This window comes from Poromitra crassiceps (genome assembly GCF_964638095.1).
Source record: "Poromitra crassiceps genome assembly, chromosome: 4".
NCBI classification, from domain to species: domain Eukaryota; kingdom Metazoa; phylum Chordata; class Actinopteri; order Beryciformes; family Melamphaidae; genus Poromitra; species Poromitra crassiceps.
The window spans coordinates 37,066,004-37,088,872 of NC_139626.1; the positions used below are offsets into that span (position 1 = coordinate 37,066,004).

Sequence of the window (22,869 nt, forward strand, 5' to 3'; positions counted from 1 at the left end):
GTTTCTGCTTTAAATCACCAAGTTGCTCATTTGGATTAGCGAACTGGTTCAAGACCTCTCTACATCCTATTCATCAAATCCCTATAGGTACTTTGTAAATGTCAGGAATGATCATGTTAATGTCAACAAAGAAGTTCCACGTGAGGGTATTCAAAACTAAGACACTCCTACATTACTTTATTGTGTTTTAAATTAAGTACAACAAGCACAAACTAGCTTTTTGCTGGATTCATGCCATGTCAGCAGCAGTGAGTGTCTTGGCTTGGATAAAGACAACACCTCTAAACTTTTGGAAACCGCTTTTCTTGAGATTATGAAGACTTGGAACTGGGAGTATGATGCTACATGTCATTAATTTACAGTCTTGCAATTCTAGTGTTTTCCACGAGTGATGATGTCCATCGATCGGAAACAACAACAACAACAACAGAAAACAGGTCCACCAAGTGTGCTTACTATCCACCAAATATGCAAAATCCAAAATACATTTGCAACATCTCAACTACAACTACTGCTTGGAATTCGAACAATCGAGTTTTTCAACCTATCATCAAGATACTTCATGAAGGCATGCACATAAAAGGCGAATTTTTATCATCACAACTTCACAAGATATTCCATTACTATAGTTCTTCATTACCATCTTAACACGCCATGAAATTGATTTCTCTACAGAAAGAGAGGTATATCAGCTTGCAGATAATTCCCTATACTGTATAACATTATGTGGTACTAGCTCACTGATAATATATAATACCCAAGTATGCAATTAGTTCCATCTGCAGACCAGTAGGATTTATCACCGCAGGTTCAAGCATGTGACAGTGAATGTAATCAACAGGACCATCAGCTGATCCCTAAAGCCTGTGACACACCGGGCCAACGGAAGACGATCGGTCAGTGTCGGGGCTGTCAGTGAGGGTCTGTCCCCCGACTGTAGGTTTTGGGGTGCGTCCTGCACCGTTGGCACTAGTCGGCCTTGTTTGCGGCTTTTCCGGGTAATTCAGCATGTTGAATCAGCGTTGGGGCTGTCGGTGACAGAAATCACTCTGACTGGCTGGTGGCATGCTGAAAACGTCATTTTTCAACTTTATCTCATCTGATAATGCCAACACAGTAATTTTTCACGATGACGTGGCCTTCGGGAAAGCCCCTTGAGCGGTTTATCCTTGTTTTTTTCAGCCTTAGCCTCTTCCTTTCTTCTTCCACAAGCAAAAGACGGCGCCATTTGCAACTTTTTAACAGACATATTCTCGATTAGAAGTACCGGTAGCTATTTATGAAACTGTTCCAAGTCTTCAAGTGGTGAGTGAGAGTGGTGTGAACCTGGTAGGCAAATGCTGCTTTATTTCATGTATGTATCATGACGGTTTGTATATCAGCCCTAGTTCTGACGCAGCCAGGTGCAGAACGTACGTGCTAGTTGACCATCAGCTGTAGTCTTTGCGTTGTGTTCAGGTGCAACTTTTTGGCCGTTGACATGAGGCAACGCAACAGTCTGCCTTTGATGCCGCTAATTCTTTTGCAAATTGAATTGCAGATGCAAAAACCTTGTTACCTGATCTACTGAGAAAACGCACAGGGGATTTGTGCTAGAAATCATGGATTGATCTCGGTGCGCTGTTTGTTGCACTTTGGACTAATTGCATTTGCATTTGTGGGCCTTCCAAGGCTGAAGTGCAAAATAAAGGGAGGGATTTATGGAAATTGGGAGCAGCTGTGACTTATCAAGAGCCGGTGGCCTTTATTAACTGTTGATTGGTCACGGAATTTAAGACACGCAAAAGCATGTCTTCATACTTTGATCACAGGCTGATTCCACCAAGGCTAAACCTCTGACTCAAGCTCAAGCTGACACGTTTAAAAACATGCTCATTGCATACAGTACCTATTACAATATCAATTAGGTTTAAACAGGTATGTTTATAAAAACAACAACATTTAAGCCTCATTGTCATTGTAGCAGAAAGCACACTCAATATGCAGACTGTTTCCTAAAATATACAAATAGGAAAACTTGTTCTTCTCTCAATTTGCTGACATTTATCTCAGAAGCATTGCCTTGATGAAAAGAATGCATGTGAAATGGTTGTGTCATGACAATGGAGAGGTGTGTATGGCTTCTCCAGCTATATTTAACCATACATTGACGAGGTCTCCATCCCTCTCACACCTGTCACTTGCGTCTCCATCAGACTCCCTTGCATTTACTCCTCCAAGGGAGTAGAAGTTCTCCCTAGACCTAGAGGGAGCACCACTGGTGTCCTGTGCAGAGGCTTTGTTTGCGCTTTACCTCCTCATATCATAAAAGCACCTTTTTACCTCCGCTGAAACCTGGAGCTCCACTGGAAAGAAATTTGCTTTTATATTTCCCCATCATTAAGTTGTTGCAAGCCGGCTATTGCGCACATTGATTGGTCCTTACATTTGCAGAGTAGGTCACCATAGACCCTTTTCACCAGCGCCATTTTGTGTCGAAAAGCTAGGGTAAACAGTAAACACAGGTGCAAGCAAAACACTAATGAGGGTTTCAAACTTCCATGATTGGAATTTGGAAACCCTCATTAGTGTTTTGCTTGCACCTGTGTTTATTCTGCATTTTCGACACAAAATGACCCCTGTGAAAAGCGTCTATTCTAATTAAAGGGTGTCGCTTTGCCAATTTTCAACCAGCTTTGTATCATCAACAAATGAACCCTCTCACCTTCCTCACTGTTCAGTCGCTTGCCGGCAGGATCTCCTACAAAATGCTCCTTACATCATTTGGAGGAGATTCTGCAAGCAAGTTAATCTGCATGCGAACAGGGGGCTCTCATGATGCAGGCAACATGGAGGCAAGGTCAAGTATTGTTCATTTGCATTACTGCATATACTACCAACATTGTAATGTACAACGCTGGTTGGAAATCTACAAAAAAATCATCCTTTAATTATCCATGTCTCTTCCCATTTGGCATTTGCACTGGTGGTGTCAATTGCACACGCTATTGCTTTTGTGCTGCGCCTGGAAGTGCGACATGCTAGGAGATCGGGCACAAAGTGTTTTATTAACACTGATCCGTAAAACAGCACTATCACAGTAACATTCGTCTTGTTCTAAAACAAAATCTTTTAACCAGACAGGGGATTGATTATGAGGCTGGAAGGGATTTTCTGAAGCATGAGTCAAAAAAAGTGTCAGCAATTAAAAAGACAAGCGAAATACACAAATACGCAGAACCAAGTTAGTGGATTTGGTCCGTTTCTGAACCAAGACCCATCTCATAACCTACAGGCAAACTACAAGCATGTGGTATCTATTGATTTAATGTGCTAAAAGTCCAAAAGAAAAACATTCTTTCATTCAGACTGTTGCTACAGCCTTCATGTCATCTCTACAATCCAAATATACAAGATGTCCAGGCACTTAGGCAAAGTGACTCAAACTTTGTTCCAGACGAAAACAGAGCCTGGGGGGGGAAAAGCCTTGGTTTTACATTCTGCTCATGGCTGAATAAGCCAATCAGTAATTAATTATGAGTCTAGTGAAATGGTATAAGAAACAGCGTGTAGTCCAAAACCCACTGAACGCTGGCGGAGCTTCAGGCAAGTTTTGCAAGAGCAAAACAAAACTAGGGAGATGAATGAATATTCATGACATGACATTTGCACAAAGCTCATCATGGAGGCAGCCAGTGGCTCTGCATTTAAATGGGGCACAACTCAAACATCCCTGCAAATAGTGAAACTGTGTGGTGCCCCTCCAGGGAGTCTCCCCGTGTTTGAACTTCAATAGTAGAAAATAAAGTGCCAATTAGCCCTCTAATTGGGAGTAACAATGCTGGGTGCATGTTGTGCTGGGTCCCGTGTTTACGCTGCATCTTTAAATCTCCAATTTAAAGGTTCTAAATGAGTTCAATCAACTGAATGAGGGGAGTGATTTGGGAGTCATCCCTGTCTGTGTGGCGCTGTACGCCCGGGGGGAAAGAGGTGATAACCAAATGCCAGCACACACCAGCACAAACGGATAACCCCACTAACTCCCAATAACAACATTGAATGAATCACAGCTAAATGTTTGTATTAACATATGCTCTCCAAAATGGGCATCTCACTTTGAATTAAACACACGCTGACAGCTCTACTCTCGAAAACCATGAAGACGTACCTCCTCCTCTAAAGGGAATAGAACATCTTAGACGCCTGACAGTGCACACACACACACACACACACACACACACACACACACACACACACACACACACACACACACACACACACACACACACACACACACACACACACACACCGTTTCAGCCCACCCCCTAGCCCACTCAACTCTTAGTTTTGAGTTTTTGAGTAGCAAAAGGATCCTCTCAAGAAGAAGAAAAAAAAAAGCATGCACATCCAAACGTTAAAGAACCTGGTGCAGGACCGAAGTGCAACTGAAAACAACAAAATAAAGTCTGCAGACTAGTTACTGTTAAAGAACCTGGTGCAGGACCGAAGTGCAACTGAAAACAACAAAATAAAGTCTGCAGACTAGTTACAGAACCTGGTGCAGGACCGAAGTGCAACTGAAAACAACAAAATAAAGTCTGCAGACTAGTTACTGTTAAAGAACCTGGTGCAGGACCGAAGTGCAACTGAAAACAACAAAATAAAGTCTGCAGACTAGTTACTGTTAAAGAACCTGGTGCAGGACCGAAGTGCAACTGAAAACAACAAAATAAAGTCTGCAGACTAGTTACTGCTGCTCCCACCATTTATTGCACCACAAAGTGTGATGTTTCGGGCAAAGCGCCCTTCCTCAGATAAAAAAGGATCCTCACAACCCTAGATGTACTGCATCAAGTAAGTACGTTTTATTTGACAATTTAAAACACACATTATGTGTGTTCTGCTTCACAGAAGACAGACATTATGAAACTGCCGAAGATTAAAACACAACAAAGCCACAGGCTTATTCCCATTGTGGTCCTCTGGGGGAAAAGGAAGGGGATGGCTGACAGGCTTGTCAGGTGCAAATACAATACTTATGACTCACAACACATACATACATATAGAAATGTACATAGAATACAAAGTTATAAAGTACAATATACATTCTCGCCCTGATAAAGTGCTAGCAGCTACCTACCTATTCTAAGAGACTGGAAGCCAACCAATTTTTAATTGCCGTCTTAAAACTGCTCTGTGCCTCAATAAGCTTCAGTGATGCTGGAACTTTCTTCCACTCAATGGCAGCAGAGTACAGAAAGGTATTCTTACCTACTAGAGTCCTATATTTAAAAAGTCTGATAATTAGTTGAGCTGCCTCTGGTCGCATAGCTGTGGATGTCCCTGAAACGGTTAAAGTAGTTGTAAAGATATTTGGGAACTGCGTTATATATGATTTTATGGGTAAGACCTAATTGAATTTGGATGATTCTGTTTTGAACTGGGAGCCATTTTAGCTGTTGGAAATGTGCTGGGCCAAGGTGTGTCCTGGGAGGCAGCTTTAACACCACCCTAGCTCATTTATTTTGGGCAGTCTGAAGTTTGTCCTTCAGTTCAAAAAAGAATTCATATAGTCTTGCAGTATCCAGTCGTAGATAACTATCTATGTCTGGGGGCACAACTATTGAGAAGTGGTTAAGGACCGCCCACTAAAACCAAAACAAAATGCGTGACAGACATTTGAATTGAGCACCCACGGACCACCTCCTTTGCGTGGCGCAACTCGTGGGGCAGTACATTTTGAACGATGCACCAATGCACGCAGACAGCGGGACTTCCGTTACAGTCCAGCCACTCAGAGGCTTGCCGGTGCTGTTTGTGCAGGAAAACCCAGAAATGCTGACTTGTGATTCAGATGATATGATAACTGCATACAATACACTATCATATAGTGTAGGCCTATGATGATACACTACTATCATATAGTGTAGGCCTATGATGATACACTACATATGGATATTCGGTTGTTGGAGCAGCTGTAAATAAGCTTGATCTGACAAAGAAAAAAGGACTATCAACCACTTTATTAAAACAAGAAATATAACAAAATATCACTCTGAGTACTAAGTATTGTTGATTTGTAAAGCATTAACAGGTAACTTACTTGGATTGACAAGTACAACATCAGTCAACTAATACTTTAGGGCAGGGGTAGTCTCTTAAAACAGACGTGTTGGCTCCTGCAATTTTCAAATGCTTCCGCCTACCTGTCTGTACTTCAAGCAGGGAAAACCTGGTCAAAGCAGAAAGGGAATCTCAGGGAAAAGAATGAATGTCCCGCTTAAAGGCAGGTGATTGGAGAAATATGAGCGGAGTTCGGAGGAAAAAAGGCAGGATTTTGAGATTAAACTCAGAATTCTCAGATTAAAGGCAATAATCTGAGAAAAAAAAGTCAGCATTCAGATTTTAATGTCAGGATTTTTGAGGGGTGGAAAGTCAGAATTCTGAGATTAAGTCAGAATTCTCAGATTAAAGTCAGAATTCTGAATAAAAAGTCAGCATACATGTGACATCACTGATGATGTCACTGATATTACCAATGTTGGAATTTGAGTGTCTGGGGTCACTAGATTCTTGTGACGTCAAAGTGGGGTCACAAGCCAAAAAAGGTTGTGAACCTCCGTCCTATAGGTTTAAATGCACAGTACTGTGTGTGTGTGTGTGTGTGTGTGTGTGTGTGTGTGTGTGTGTGTGTGTGTACAGTATATGTGTGTGTAGGTGTGTGTGTGTGTGTGTACGTGTGTACATGTGTAGGTGTGTGTGTGTGTGTGTGTGTGTGCGCCCATAACCCTGCAACTGATCATCTTTGACACCTGTGTGACAGGAGTCAAACGAGGGCAGACACCTTTTGACAGGTGTCTGCCAGGTAGACGGATGGACTGGTTCTCCTCCTCCCTCGCACTCTCTTCCCTTCCTTTCCTACCATTTCTCTTGCACCGTGCTTTGACTTTGCCCTTTTCCCTTGTCACTTGTCTAGAACTCCCACACACAACCCACAAAACAGTGACAGGCGTGCAGAAAGATACAGAGAGAGAGAGCGCGCAAGACAGAGACAGACAGAGAGATAGAGTTGACAGTTATCTACACAGTGGCATGTTGTAGTACTGCACAGGCCCATGGCTAAATGGGTCCGTGACCTCGCCCTGTGAATCTCTGAGCCGAGCTTGACTTTGACCACTAGACTGATAGACAGGAAGAAGCAGCAATGCACAACAGCTCCAATACAGTTGGCTGACTTGAGTAAAGTGCCTCAGATAGGACGAGATCAAAATCCATTTGTATTCAGACTTTGGCAATGCTGAAGTTGAACTTACATTTTGGCCAGCATATCTTAAATATTCAGGTTTTGACATGCTTGGGTGGAATTGGGTTTTTGATGCATTTGTTGGATCCGATTTAAAAACAAACAAAAATATACCGTAGGCTTCACATAAGTGATCTGTAGCATCCTTTTTTTTTTTTTGCTCAGTTGCAACTGACTGTAGTTTATTTTATCTTGAAAACAGCTTATCTAAGTCAGAAATCAGGTTAGATGTGTTCTGTGCATTACCGCAAGTCTGCAAGGACAACTTCAGCATCAACATTTCAGCTACAGTTTTTGGTGTGATAAATGGCGTAAGGCTTATCTATCGTAGGCTTATCTACTGGCTTATTTTTTCGCTTTACGGAGGACTAGGCCAGTGATTCTCAACTGGGGGGCCAGGGGCCGCAGGTCGAGTAGATATCTTCTCTGATATCTTCTCATGTCAAATGCATGTGAGAAGTACACTGATGAGATCCTGCCTTCAGAAAACAATCACCTAATACACATATGCAGCCTTCAGAAAACAATCACCTAATACACATATGCAGACCAATGATGATGATATGCATTTATGTATTTCTTTCTCACATCAGATTCGATTGTCAGATCTGCTACCTACTGTACCTCTTCGTGGAATAGCCTTAGGTTACTATGCAATATGCATCAAATTATTTTGTAATGTTATTTCTACAAATACGTTTATTTTAAATAATGCAGTGTGGAAGATGTGTTTGAATAAACACATTAAAAACTGGGGTGCATTTTTTCCTTTTTTAAACTGAATAACATCGAATGATGAAGTGCCGACAGATTGAGCTTAAAAATACATTCAAAGATATGTTTAATAATGCATTAGTGTAAGTGTAACTAACTAATTATCTTCAGCACAGCTCAACAACAGTGAGACAATGGGCCTGAGGCCTGAGGGGAATTGCCACACACAACCACAGACTGCCAAACTAATTTACGCTTAACAGTGGGTGCAACAGCACTGTATCAGAGAGCATCGTTAAATAAGAATATAGAGAACTTTCATTTTAGAGAAAGGAAGAAACTTTTTCAAAAGACAGAAACAGCAAATACCCACCCACACAGTAATCCAATTGAAAGTTGTTCCTGGATGGACATTCAAAAGATGATGCATTTTACAGAGAGGCAACCAATGCCCAAACCACATGACAAGCATCACAAGCGTATCTGGTAAGCAAAACATGGCAGATGTTTAGCTACTCATTAGACCCATGTACGTACGTATAGAGAGCAGAGTGCTGAAAAGCATGGGCTAAGACTACCGGCCTGGCTAACGTTTCTATTGGCACAGACATGACAAAGAGGATGTTTTTCCACACGGGGGGAGTTGGGACGTTTGAGCCGAGCTGCATCAACACGGCTTCAAAAACGCCGTCTCATGTTTGTTCAAGGTTGGAAGAAGCTGTGAATCCACTGAACACTGTTTGGCCGTGTCTGTTTTTACATTAGTGAGCTAGATACAACGTATTCACGTATCCTGCATAGGGATGTAACGATAACCAGTTTTAATGATAACCGTGATAGAATTCCTTACAATAACCGTACCATTTCAAATTTTCGTTATCATTAAAACCGTGGTACCGTGATTACCGTGTTATCATGATTACAGTGCTTTTGAAAAACATGGTAAATACTGTCCATCATCAACCAAAGTTGGCAACCGTCTCCCAGATGCAAACGTGCAACCTTGGATTTCAGTGATCCAGTGATCAATCCTTTTTGGGTCTCAGTTTTCAATATAAAACTTGGACAAATGATTTCTGTGAGTGTATTAGTACTTTTTGAACATTTTCAGCACATTTTAACAAACCGTTAGACTACTGATAACCATGATCATTTTGGTCACTATAATCATGATATCGTTCCATCTCTATTCCTGCAGAACATCCTGTACCAAATGACATCATTATGACATCATTTGGTCTGCCCAAGAAGTTCTGCGAATGAACGGTCCTGGGTCTGCTTTGGTCCTGCTCTTGGAGAAAATAAAAGGCTCCTTGGACAGGGATGGTTGTGTGGGAGCTGTGTTCCTCGATCTTAAGAGGGCATTCGACACCGTCAACCACAGTGTGCTCCTCTCTAAATTGTCCAGCTTCAATTTTTCTGCTGAGGCCATTAAGTGGGTTGAATCATATTTGTCTCACCGGGAGCAGTGCACTGTGGTTGGCGGTGTCAGCTCCCCGTACCTGAGCTGTCCAGTAGGGGTCCCCCAAGGGTCAATTTTGGGCCCAATTTTCTTTTCCCTGTACATTAATGATCTTCCAGATTACTGTTTTAATGTAGATGTCCAGCTTTATGCTGACGACACAGTTATTTTCACAAGGGCTAAAAACCCAGTGGAGGCGGCACGTGTCCTATCTTCAGCTCTCTCTCATATTCAGGCATGGCTAACTAAATCTTGTCTCGTGCTGAATGCAAAAAAAACCGTTTGTATGTTCTTTTCTAAAAAAAACATTGCACCTTCGCGCTCCAATGTTTTCCTGGGGTCAGAGGAATTATCAGTAGTTAACGAGTTTAAATATTTAGGCGTGATGCTGGACTCCAATTTAACGTTCAGCAATCACATTAAAATGATCTCCAAAAAAATTAAATTCCACCTGTATAATTTCAGACAAATAAGGAGCTGTCTGTCCACAGACGCTGCGTTTTTATTTTTACACTCAATGATCCTTTCGCATCTGAACTATTGTATAACTAGCTGGTCGCTGACAGGAGTAACCATCCTCAAACCAGCCGAACTACTCTATAAAAAAGCCCTGAAAATACTAGATAAAAAACCCTTTTCTCATCACCACTGCCATATCTTACGTAAATATGGCATGCTAAGTTTTGAGAACTTTAGAAATTTCACCTCTGCCTGTCTAATATACAAAGTTCTACATGGACTGGCGCCGCCTCCTCTTGCTGACTTTATCAAATATCGTGCGACCGCCAATTCGACCCGTGTCACCCGGGCCATTACGAACAAGGTCTGTGAGGTCCCCTTTAGAAAAACTTCCTTTAGTCAGAAGACCCTATCCTTCATGGGAAGCACTCTCTGGAATAATCTACCTCCCTCGATCAGAGAATGCCCGAGTCTCGCCACCTTCAAAGGCCAGTTGAAAATATGGCTCAGATCAAACCAACAATGTGATCACAATTAACGATTTTGCCATGTTTTGCAGCATGCTCTGTGTGTTTTATTTATTTTATTTATTTTAGGTTTCACTAACCTTTTATACTATTAATTTTTTTCTGGTACTATTAACTATGTGTTTTAATCATTTTTGGTTTTACTAACTTTCTGTACTTTTAATCTTTGTTGTATTATTAATTTTTCTTTCACTTTCATGACTACATCAACCTGCCATGGGACTACAGGTGGAAACTAGCCCTTGGGCTACAACCTGGCATATTTACTGTACGGCTGTACTGTTCATTAATGTGTAAAGTCCCATTCTTTAAATAAATGAATCTGAATCTGAACGGGGACCTCTCGGTCCAGGCAAGATGGAGGGAGGTTAAACATTGCTCATTTGCATTTACTACTGATTTTGTGATGATACAAATACAGTTGAATATGGGCAAAGTGGCTCTTTAAAGTCCACGATGGATTGTGACAACACAGCAGGGAGGATTTGACTATTAATATTAATACCGGTAATGACAATATGGTTGACTGTTCAATCCCCCCACCCCGCCCCAGTCACTTCCAGCATGCCACTAAAAAATATTTCACACCAGTCAAGTGGGGATTTTGTGAAATCTCAATCACGCCTGTGCTGGAGCCGACGCGCGGCGTCTGAGACAAATGGAGCCGGTTTTCACTCCAGCGTTTCCACTTCTGTCATCCTCTGGTAACCTTAGACAAAGACACGAACACATCTCATCTCCTTGTACCAAAACAACCCTGGAGCACCTAATGGCAGCACGTCTCAAACATGACAACTATGTGGTTTCTCCCCCCCCCCAGCTCTTACGCCCCACACGTCTCAAACATGACAACTATGTGGTTTCTCCCCCCCCCCCAGCTCTTACGCCCCATTGTCTTTCACCTCTCATCCCTTCCCTTATTTTCTCCTGATAAGCCCTGTTTTTCCTCATGCTGTCTCGCCCCTATCTCAATCTCCCGTTGTCACACACTCCATCATTCCACCACTCACTCGCTCGCTCCTTCACTCCCCCCCACCACCACCACCACCACCATCTCCTCCACCTATCAAGTGAAGCACTGGAGACATGAAGGCAGTTGTTCTATATACAATGGCTCCAGTCTTCCACACTGTTGCCCCACTGCAATTAGTGGACTAGCCCTCTTCTCACACGTAGAGGAAAAACAACAGCGATCGTGCACAGAGGCGCCTTTGTTCCTGGATGCGTCGTGTTGTGCACAGTGCACACCTGAGCCCCTGTCGGATGTGTTGTTCTTGCCTCATGCAAATACGTCGAGTAGGTCGATATATGAAACAACACATACAAACAACACTTCTATAGAGGTGTATGTGTGTGTGTATCTATAGATCTGTGTTGTAGGTGTGGAAGCAGGTTACGTATCATATGTACATGCAGGAGTAGTAGTTTTGTTATTTTCTATGTGTGTTGGTGTGTCGTATGCACGCATAAATAAGACACAGGGTTTTTTTCCCCCGTCTTTTTTGATCACGTTCCGTTTCCCCCCCCATTTGGCCAGAGCCATATAATAGAAGAGTAGCGACATCTCCATTCACTCCAACGGACCAGTTTTTTTTTTACCTCACAGCAGCGCTGTCGAGTTGCAGCAAAATGGACCGTTTGTGATGTACTTTTAAAGGGTCAGATGTTTAAAGAATCAAATTGTATATTATCAGCTTTATTTTATGCATTCAAACGTAGCGCAGCCCCCTTCCTGGCTATGTCACACATTTTGGACTTCCACTGGCACCACTCTCTTACTAGATAGTCAGATCTGACAGCAGATTCTCCCTGCTGTCCCGGGCGTTGCTCCACCCCCTCTACCAATCTAGACTACCACATGCTTCATCCGATACATGTGCAGTCGCCAGCCGCTTATTTTCACCTGACAGCGAGGAGTTTCACCGGCAGGACATAGCATGGGAGGATCACGCTATTCCCCCCAGTTCTCCTCCCCCCCAAACAGGCATCCCCGACCGACCAGAGGAGCCGCTATGCAGTGACCAGGACACACATCCCGGCTTCCCACCCGGCCACTTATGTCTGTAGGAACGTCTGACCAAGCCGGGAGTACCGCTACGGTCCTCTGCAGAGGACACACAGCTTTTACTGTATAGTGTGTGTGTGTGTGTGTGTGTGTGTGTGTGTGTAACATATATATGTATCTGTTTTGTGGGTGCAGAAATATGTACAGTACGAGGGGGAAAGTGCTGCTATTTTCTATGTGTTGTGTGTAGGTGTGTGTGTGTGTGTGTGTGTGCGTGTGCATGTGGGCATGTGTGTGTGTGTGTACTGTAGGTGCAGACAGATGGGAAAGCCCACGCACTGGGGTCCAGGACAAATTGGCTGCCTCTTGTCTCCACTCCTCTTGAATGAGTGTAGATCTGAAACACAGGGGCTACCTACCTAGCAGCCTAACACTGCAGAAGGAGATATCAACAGCGCCGTTTATCATGCAGAGTGCCGGCAAAAGTGGGACAACTAAATGCTGGTTTCCCTCCATGATTCCCACACTCCTGCCCACATTATCAAGAGTGCTTCTGCTCAGCTTTTAGTGGAGGTTTTGGGATGGAAATAGATGCTGCTGGACTCTCGCTATATGGAAATGATTTATAATGGCCTTGCAGATGACTGCACTGTAATAGTACGGCTATAGTGTAGGCAGGCCGAATTAAAGGTGAACAGCAGCAGTTTAAATGGGGTCATATTGGATTGAACGGAATATTTACTCCACCAGAACATGACACTACACATGTTCAAGGAACACTATTTGTTGTAAATATTGTTAGTTGAATTGATTAAACAAAATAAAAATAGCGAGATTAACTTTAAAACAGCCAGCAACATTGTCGTGCCTCAGAGAGAGGACTAGGAGAATGATACCATGAGGGATACAGCAGAGAAAGATATATATATATATATATATATATATATATATATATATATATATATATATATATACATATATATAAGCTTAGCTTACACTAAATATCCTCTGCAGTATCATATATATATATATATGATTTGGGAGGGTATATATGATTTGGGAGGGTCTGGTGAGACGAAGGAGGAGCGCGGCCTGGATTCACCCACAGGGCCTTAGCTCTCCATGCACCGAAGGGTCTTTCAATGCTGCCGTGTAGCACTAGCTCTATTGCAGCGGATTGGGCGTGATCAACCCTTCCGCGGGCAACGTTGCAGACAGAGTAGGAAGGCTGATCCGTGAGCGGCTGCTTCCGGGACGCGGGTCGGGGTCTTAATCGGCCTCGGCTGGGTCTACTGGGCGAGGGTATATGATGTTTGATAGACTCGAAACACCTTACGACCCCAGTTAACATCACTGATGACGCGTCCCAGCGCATGCTGTAGCATTGTATTTTGAATCGTATATATAGCTATATATAGAACATGACACTACACATGTTCAAGGAACACTATTTGTTGTAAATATTGTTAGTTGAATTGATTAAACAAAATAAAAATAGCGAGATTAACTTTAAAACAGCCAGCAACATTGTCGTGCCTCAGAGAGAGGACTAGGAGAATGATACCATGAGGGATACAGCAGAGAAAGATATATATACACACACATATATATACAGTAGATATATAGATATATAGATATATATATATAGATATATATATACCGGTATACTGTATATGATACTGCAGAGGGTAGTTCGTATAAGCTAAGCTTACACAAGACACACAGATTCAAACCTGGGTCACTGTGAGAGGAACTGAGCCTTACATTGTACACTAACGCGCCTAACACGGTGACACGCCCCCCAGTCGCTAACTAAATTTACAATTTCCCACATAGTGAAAAGGAAGGAAAGCTAACAATTAGAGGGCCTTTTTGTACTACAATGATGAAGAGTGAGAACTAATGGCATTATGATACCCACGTGTGTGTGTGTCTACCATATGTCATACGCCTACGTCAGCACCCATATTCCTGTAACAATAACACCTGTATCCCAGCTGCTCCAATGTGTGCATGCACACGCTTTAGCATCACTATAGCATCACAAACATGCCACACCTCTCTAATAAGCAGTGTTGGGGGTAACTCATTACAAAAGTAATATATTACATGTAATATATTACTTTTAGCAGTAAGTCAGGAATACAAGTTATTACCAATAGGATTTCAGTAATATTATACCAGTTACTTTGTCAAGTAACACAAGTTAGAAATTGAGTTACATTTGTTTTTATGAAAGCACATATTCAAATAAAGATACAATCATTTCCTAATCAAATTGTGTGTTTTTATGCAAATAACCACTATAGATGACAATAACAAAGGAAAAGGATAACATTTCGAATTTTGGATGGTTTACACATGACTTCAAGATGGTTGAAATTCTTTTTCGGGAGGGTTCTGGGGCGGCGATGTCATTCTGCTACTGCTGTTATTTTGGTGAAAGCAACGCAAAAGTAGCGTAATAATAAGTAACAAGTTACTCTACACAGACAGTAATATTGTAAAGTAACTAATTACTTTCAAATTAAAGTAATATGTAGTATATTACATTTTGAAAGTAACTTGCCCAACACTGCTAATAAGAAGTGGAAGAAGAGTGGCATGAGAAAGGGAGGCGGCGAAACGTCACCTGGGGGCAGCGATCAACAACCCCTCTGCTGCCTATTTGCTACCGCTTTCACCGCAGTCAGTGGATCCGCTCTGGCACAGGCACCACACCCACACTTGGTAACACTTTATTTGGATCGTCTGCCTACAGATAGTCCACGGAATATTTTGTTAACATTTCAACAGCTTATTAGTTGACACTTGACATTAGTTGACGACACGCGACATTCAACAATTCATCTGTATGGTTGTCTGTAGATGCTGTTTTAACAGCTTGTTAGTTGAGATTCAACAACAGATTCTGTTTGCTTCCCGGCCCACACACCTGATTCTCATAACCTGGAGTAGGTATTGTTCATGAATTGTCACATACAGTATTTATACGGTACTCTATACAAATAATCTGTTAAACAGTTGTTGAATTGTTGAATGTCAACTAGTAAGCTGTTGAAATGTTACAATACTCTGTAGTGTAGACTCTCTGTATGGCGGACTATTCCAAAGAAAGTGTTACCCCCCCACATTTCACCTAAGATGTTTGCGTCTACTGTTGTATGTGCAAGTGTGCCTGTTGTTGCCATGGCTGCTTCTGTTACAGCCCTGTTTCACACTTTAACACAACCCTACGGAGGACAACGCATTAAGCTGAGCGCGTTAAAATGCATCAGGGGGGCGCTCACGGGAGAGAGCGCAACAGAGGCTAGTGAGGCCCAATTGAAAGATCCGCTATTTGTCAGTGCCAACTATTTTTCTTTCTGGGCTGGGGGAGTTGCCACTAGAAATCACTGATCCACATAGTAGAGGAAGGTTTTATGCAAATACTCATGCATAATATGCCATGCTCCTCCTCCATATATCAATGGTAATTTGTTTTGACTTTGGCCCGGTAATGGGGGAGAAGGAAGGAAGGAGGTAGTGTAAGGAGAGATGGAGAGGCATACAGATGGAGACATGGTGGGAGGTAAAGAGGATGAAAGGAGGACAGGGTGATGAAGACAGATTGAGGTGGGTTTAGAGGAGAGGACAGAAAATGAGCGGGGGGGGGGGGGGGCGGACAAAGTGAGAGAACGGAATAAAGAGAACGAGCAAACGAAAGAAAGAAAATGCCAAAGGAGAAAAAAAGCAAGTGAATGAGTGCGGGGAAGAGTGCAAGGGCGAGTGCAAGGGCGAAGGACCGAATGGATAGTAGAGGAGCGGTTTGACTTTACCTTCAGTGGGGTTGATAGCTCCTGGTAAGTCGTCCCACGGGAGAGTCCAAGCAGGGCAAGGATGAGGGGAGAAGACTGCTTCAATGCCATCCTCCTGAAGAACACGGACACACGCACAGACACAGTTACCATAGAAACTCCTCTACAGCCTTGAGGTTCTGTGGTCCAAATGGTTGTTAATGAAGTGGTTTACAGAGAACTGCTCTTGAACGTGCCCTTTGTTACCTTGCTCAGTCTAGCTGAGACTACACCTGAGGACAAACCACTTCTACTGCATTTCTGGCTCTTTCTCCAGACAGAACAAAATGTTTCACCAATACTAACTGTACTGTACTGTACTGTACTGTACGTACTCCGGGGCATTGAGTACTCCGAAATGTAGAAAATGACTCTTGCGTAAGGGTTCAACATTAAGTGCATCATAGTCTATGAAGGGAGGGTATTGGTGTGGAGTAATCTACAGTATATGGAAAGTGAACATCTTTAGATGACAGCCATGTGTTTGCCTTCACATACTGTAAGTGAGAGAGAACGTTGTAAATATGAGTTTCATGTCTTTTGGTTCTGTCTGTGCCATAGCGGTCATATCAATATTCAGAAGATAAAAAGATGATATCTAAAGACAAAATCACAAAATTGCAAGTGCAGTCCCATATATACACGAATAGGAGTGTTAAATAGGCATTAAATAGGAATTTACAGTCCAAGCGGTGCACGATGTAATTAACAAAAGTAATGTAAGAGTAAAAGGTTCTGGTAGGAGAAGCAGCTATAATACTTTACTATACTACTATATATAAACTTAAACTGTATAAAAAATATTTCCGGTTCAGCTTGGTTGGGTTGGGCAGCGGCGGGAGGGGGGGTCGGAAACCCCAGCCTCAAGTCTTTTGGGGGTCTGGCTCAAAAAGGTTGAGACCCACTGTTCTAAGCAGAGCGGATGGCATGCAGCAGATGATAGAATGCTCATACATAAGAGACTTGACTTGGACTTGTGACCAAAGACTTGTGACTTGACTTATACATAATACCTAATATACATACATACACAAAAGTACATACATACATACATACACAATAATTGTTGTCATATATATATATATACACTATCCCATACATAGTATACAATAACATAACTATATAGTTATACATTTTTAAATGTAGTTATTCATACATACAAACATACAGTCAGACAGACATACATACTTACATACATAAAACATGTAAATCTATGTAGTCATTCTCTAATTCTCACTGTATTAGCGCTTAATTTCTGTATTGATAATTTTCTGTGATTGCCTCTATAGTGTTTATATTGAGGTTGCTTGGGTGGTATCTCTGTGTGCTCTACTGTACTTCTATGTCTACTTAGACTGTGAGTACTAGCAGCTGTGTTCGAATGATTATTGAAGCATGTCTTGTTGTATTTCAGGGAGTCGAAAGTGACATCTTGCTTTTATACCTTGACGAGGACAATGTTGCTGTCAAAACATTCTTTTTATTTCTATTTTTTGTCTTTTTGACAAGACAATAAAGAATTCTGCATCAGAGCAGAGTACATCACCCCTAATAGGACGAATTAGTGAGACATCACAATACCGTCACCCGGATATGCCACCCGGTACCGCAGCAGTTAACTAAAAACTATCGCTTATATTTTTGACATTCTGAGTGAGAGTAGCTGAAGGGTCTGATGTATACTATATGTATGTCGTGTTAAAGTTGTGTGAACGGTCGCAATCTTTAAAATGTATTTAGTAAAAAGCACAGCCTGCTGGCACGAGACACTCAAGGCTGGCTCCATAGGCTCCCGTCATAAGCTCCCGTTTGTTTACCAACACTGATCCCTCTTATATCACCAGTAATATAACCTTATGCTTATAAAGTAGGTGAGATTTTTTTTTTTTTTTATCTTTTTAACACTGCCAATGACGTGTTTTTACGTCAAACAAAATCCAACCGTTCACTGCCAATGACGTGTTTTTACGTCAAAAAAATCGATTTTGTTTTTTTGACGGTGGGATGTGCATCTAACCCTTTTACATCTCTTATATAAGTATTGGACGTGTACAACGTGTACAACCCATTCCACTGACCCACTAAGTGGCGACAGTGCTCTCCTGACTAGAGGAAGGCAAGCAAAAAGCAGTGTGACGAAGCCATTCTCATGAAAATGGATTGGCGAAAACGCTTTCGTTTTCGCGCTGATTGCTGGCAGTGCGGGATTGCAAATTTGCATAATAGATTACGGGTGGAACACACTTTGAAACACGCAGCATAAATATGACCAGAATCGCAAAAGCTTCATCAAAGCTCTCAACCAAAACTCCAAGAAGCGAGCGAGTCCATCCAGACTTCCTCAAAGAGCGGCCGCGCAGACAGGCAGCAGCAGCAGCAAAGCAGTGAGACTGGTGACAAGCTTGTGACACGGCCGCTGCAGCCAAGAAGAACGCCCACGGAGGGAGGAGTTGGAAGCAGAGGGGGGTTTCCTGCTGTTATGGAGGAAATTACTGTTCAAAACTATTGTTTAGATGTCTGACGTCTTACTGATGCCAAAAATGAATGGTTAAAGTGACTGTTCTATCGAATTTCACAAAAAGCCGTTTATCTCTGAATAATTTTTCTGACGCTGAAACCATGCTGTATTCAACTGCTAATGCTTACATAACTACTAACTCTACAAACTAACTCTTTTAGACAGAGAAAGCACACATTCTATTAGTTCTTTTGAGATATTGTGTGTTCACAAAATCTTAGCAGAAAAGAATCCTCGGGTCTTGAAAGATGAGCAAGAATCCTCAAAAAAACCCTCTGGCAGAACCTACCTACAGTAAAAAAAAAATGGCTGGCAGTGAATGTGTTAAGATAAGGAAATCACGAGTGTATATTATTGGAAGCTGGTTGCACAGGCATCTTGATTGCATCAGTGTGTGTTAACTGGAGTGAGGAAGAGGACAGAGTTTACGAGCCACATCCACTGAGCTCTTCTGATAGGGCAGAGTGATGGGGCCGGCGCCTCTGTCTGGCTCTGATAGTGCAGACTCAGAGTGATGGGGCTGGTGCCTCTGCTTAGCAGGAGTCAGGGATAGCATGTCACAGCAGGGTTGGACGGCAGAGCTGTCTGTCTCTTACTGGCTTGTCTTGGGACACACAAACCCACACAGACAGACAGACAGACAGACACCTCGGCCGGCCCGGGCCAATGCAACAGCTGCACTGCAGACGTGATGGTGGCGACACACAGCCAGCCCTGTAATCCCTTTGCGCAGACAAAGAATGGTGCCATTGTGTGTAATGTGTGTATGTGTGTGTCTGCATGCATGCACATTCCTGTTAGTTTTCATGTTTGAATCGCTCTTGGCATGAGCACTTTCATTTGTGCACATCTGTGCCTGACTAAATACCACCCCAAACCCAGCCACCTCCATCCCAGCCACCCCAAACCCAGCCACCTCCAACCCAGCCACCTCAAACCCAGCCACCTCCAACCCAGCCACCTCAAACCCAGCCACCTCCAACCCAGCCACCTCAAACCCAGCCACATCCAACCCAGCCACCTCCATCCCAGCCACCTCCAACCCAGCCACCCCGCCATCTTTCCCCTCTCCATCTCTGTCCCTCCCTTCCTGTTACTGGAGATCATATTGTTGTAGATGATTAGCCAGCAGGAAATCACAGATTTCTCTTCTCTGGGAGTGCAGAGCTCTCAGGCCAAGAGAGCAGTAGCAAGGTCCACAAGTGGGAGGTTAGTCGGAGTCGGCGCTGAGGAGGAGTTTCCTTCTAAACAGCTGGGCCTGCTTATCTCCTGCTGGAAAAACTAGTCCTATTTTTTTCTGGAGAGCTAAGACAGCTACCAATGTGTGTGATTCTGAGTGTGTGTGTGTGTGTGTGTGTGTGTGTGTGTGTGTGTGTGTGTGTGTGTCACTGCTAGAGCTTCCAATGCTTCCTAAGGGATGGCGTTATTATGCTAGTATTGTGCGCTGTCTCCACCCTTCACACGTAGATTTTCAGCTAATACTATGAGCTACTTAGGCTGGCTATAAAAGTTTTTTTTTAACTCACTGTTTTTATTGCACCTGGGATGAGAATAAGCTGAATGTGCATTGTCTGCAGCACACTCATGCATTCAGTGGTAACAGGGGAGTCCGCTGACATTACCAAACTGTGCCTTTCAAAATGCACTGAGGACAGTGAAGTACAGTAGAACTGCATATTTCATTAATAAAGAATAAAGGCAGAGTTGACTGAGAAACATTCTGTACTACTGTGATACCAACAGCCTCTTTTAGAAGAAATGACTGCATACAGACTTGGGAGGTCTCAAACCTTTGAAGAGATTATTTAATAAAGTCTGTGACTGAAAGAATTCTTTGTCTTTCTGCCATTGCTTAAATGTTCAATTTAATGTTCAATTTAAAGGGACACTCCACAGAAAAACAATGCTGATTTATTTTGCACAAAATCTCACACATATCTGAAAACGGTAAACAGCTTTGCGGGCATTCCTTTAGTTTGACAGTCACTGAGAGATGGTTTGAGTTAAGTTGTGGGCCAGTGACGTCATTTGTGCATGCATGACATCACTGGTCCACAAAGTTAACTCAAATCCACTCTCAATAACTGTCAAACTACTGTAAATGAATGCCTGCTAAAATGTTTACGGTTTTCGGATATGTGAGAGATTATGTGCAAAATAAATCAGCATTGATTTTCGGTGGAGTTCTCCTTTAAGCATTGGCAGAAAGATAAAGAATTCTACAATTAACAAGGTCTGTTATAGCCATAGCATTAAAGAGCACTCTTGTAAGAACAATCAGTAGAGAATAGAGCTATTATATTAGAGGGATAACGGTTAACAACCAGTTAACCTGTCCACAAGCCCTCCATCATGCATGACACTGCAAGAGAGCTCAGCTCAGAGTGAAATATTCAAACCCACCTGGTGGAAGAAATGTAGATGTGTGCACACTTTATACACATTTCTAGCTTATTCAGCGTGACATATTGGATGTCTTGGGAGGACGGAGAATTTAAAGGGTCTATCTATGTGTAATTTCTGCTCCAGTGTTATCCTCTATCGTTCAGTGTCGTCATTACAGCAGCACTCTGCCCTCCATAGAGTGAGACCATCATCAGCATGGTGGTGGCGGTTGGACTGTTTCAGAATCAACAAAGAAATCATATTCTATCATGTTTTACAAAGTTAGCAGTTTGTTAAATGGACACTTGCAGAGATTAGAATATTGACAGCACCGTGATGCCCATTCTATGTATTTATTTATTTTTTAACATATCGAATGAAAGGAGTCACTATTTTGTGTGTGAAGTAACACTACTTCTCCGGTACATAAATGGGCCGACCCATTCGAATTTGAACTGTTCGGAGGATTACATTTACCTAACTACTTATGAATTAGTAATAAAGCCTAAAATTATATTTTATAATGTGTGTTTTGTTTCCCTCTGCTTACTGCTAGCTCTACTAGTCATATCTTGCAGTGAAGGAGAAGTATTGCACATTTAACCTTTAAAATACAGTTCTGTGAGTTTGAACAAAACTTGGCTGCACAACGTGCATCTGTAATGATGGAGCCACCAATGGGACAGGCAGGGTTGAATAAACCTTGAGAAATAAAGAAAGAGAATTATTCATTTACTTTCAGTTTAGTCATGGTGGGCCTGGGGCCGCCGACAAAGGGCGCCTGCGCGGTCCTCTCCGGCCCTTCGTGCTCCACTTGGCCCGCTGGGGTGGCCTCTGCTGCCGGGGCTGGGGGGCTGGAACCGGGGGCTTGGGGGGTGGAAAGAGCCATCCCACAGGCCCGGGCCGCCCTGACAACCCCGGGTACCTCCTGGACACGGCTGTACCAACGCCGCAGGAGGGGGAGCTGGGCCAGAGCGCTAGCGGCGTGCGTCTGAAGGGAACGCTGTGAGAGAGAGGAGGAGGAGGATCAGAGGGATGAAGGGGGAAGGAAAAACAAGGAGATATGGATGAAGTGACTCATCAGACGTGTCACTGAGTGTCCAGTGAAGCGAGAAGTCAGGTTCCAGCAGAATGACCAAGCGCTCGCCACCCTGCTGGACACAAACATGGAGGAGAGGGACAGAACAATAGGAGGAATATAGTGGTACAGTATATAAAGTGTGTGCGTGTGTGTGTGTATGTGGGGGGGGGGGGCACAAACAGAGACATGATCTGAGAGAGTGTGTGTGTGTGTGTGTGTGTGTGTGTGTGTGTGTGTGTGTGTGTGTGTGTGTGTTAGAGAGAGAGAGAGAGAGAGAAGGGACAGTTGGTAGTCCGACAACTGGGTGGGTGGAGTGGGCAGGAGCCGTCTCAGCTGCGTGCGCGTGCGCGCGCGCGTGTGTGTGTGTGTGTGTGTGTGTGTGTGTGTGTGTGCGTGCGTGGACAGTGATGGCCGTTGAGAGGAGACACGCTACGCTGAGTGTGAAACTGGAAACCAGTGGAGCACAGCTGACTACTAAAAGCCTCATTGTGAGAACTTCAGTTCATTCCCACAGTCGAGGGATAGTTGGAGATGGCCGAGGGGTGAAAGGGAGGTTGAGACCCTCTTCCCTGCGTGACTGTGAAGAATTCCTGATCCATA

At 43.0% G+C, this 22,869-nt stretch overlaps 1 protein-coding gene across 1 annotated transcript in view; it reads right to left on the reverse strand.

The window, feature by feature from the left end:
• Positions 1–22,869, reverse strand: part of gstcd (glutathione S-transferase, C-terminal domain containing) — a gene marked incomplete at its 5' end in the record, with an annotated part of 63,941 nt that overhangs the window by 37,887 nt on the left and 3,185 nt on the right. The window contains 2 exons of the mRNA XM_083635110.1: positions 16,268–16,361; positions 21,925–22,191. Coding sequence (XP_083491236.1) covers positions 16,268–16,361; positions 21,925–22,191 — 361 coding nt within the window. The remainder of the gene's footprint in view (positions 1–16,267; positions 16,362–21,924; positions 22,192–22,869) is intronic.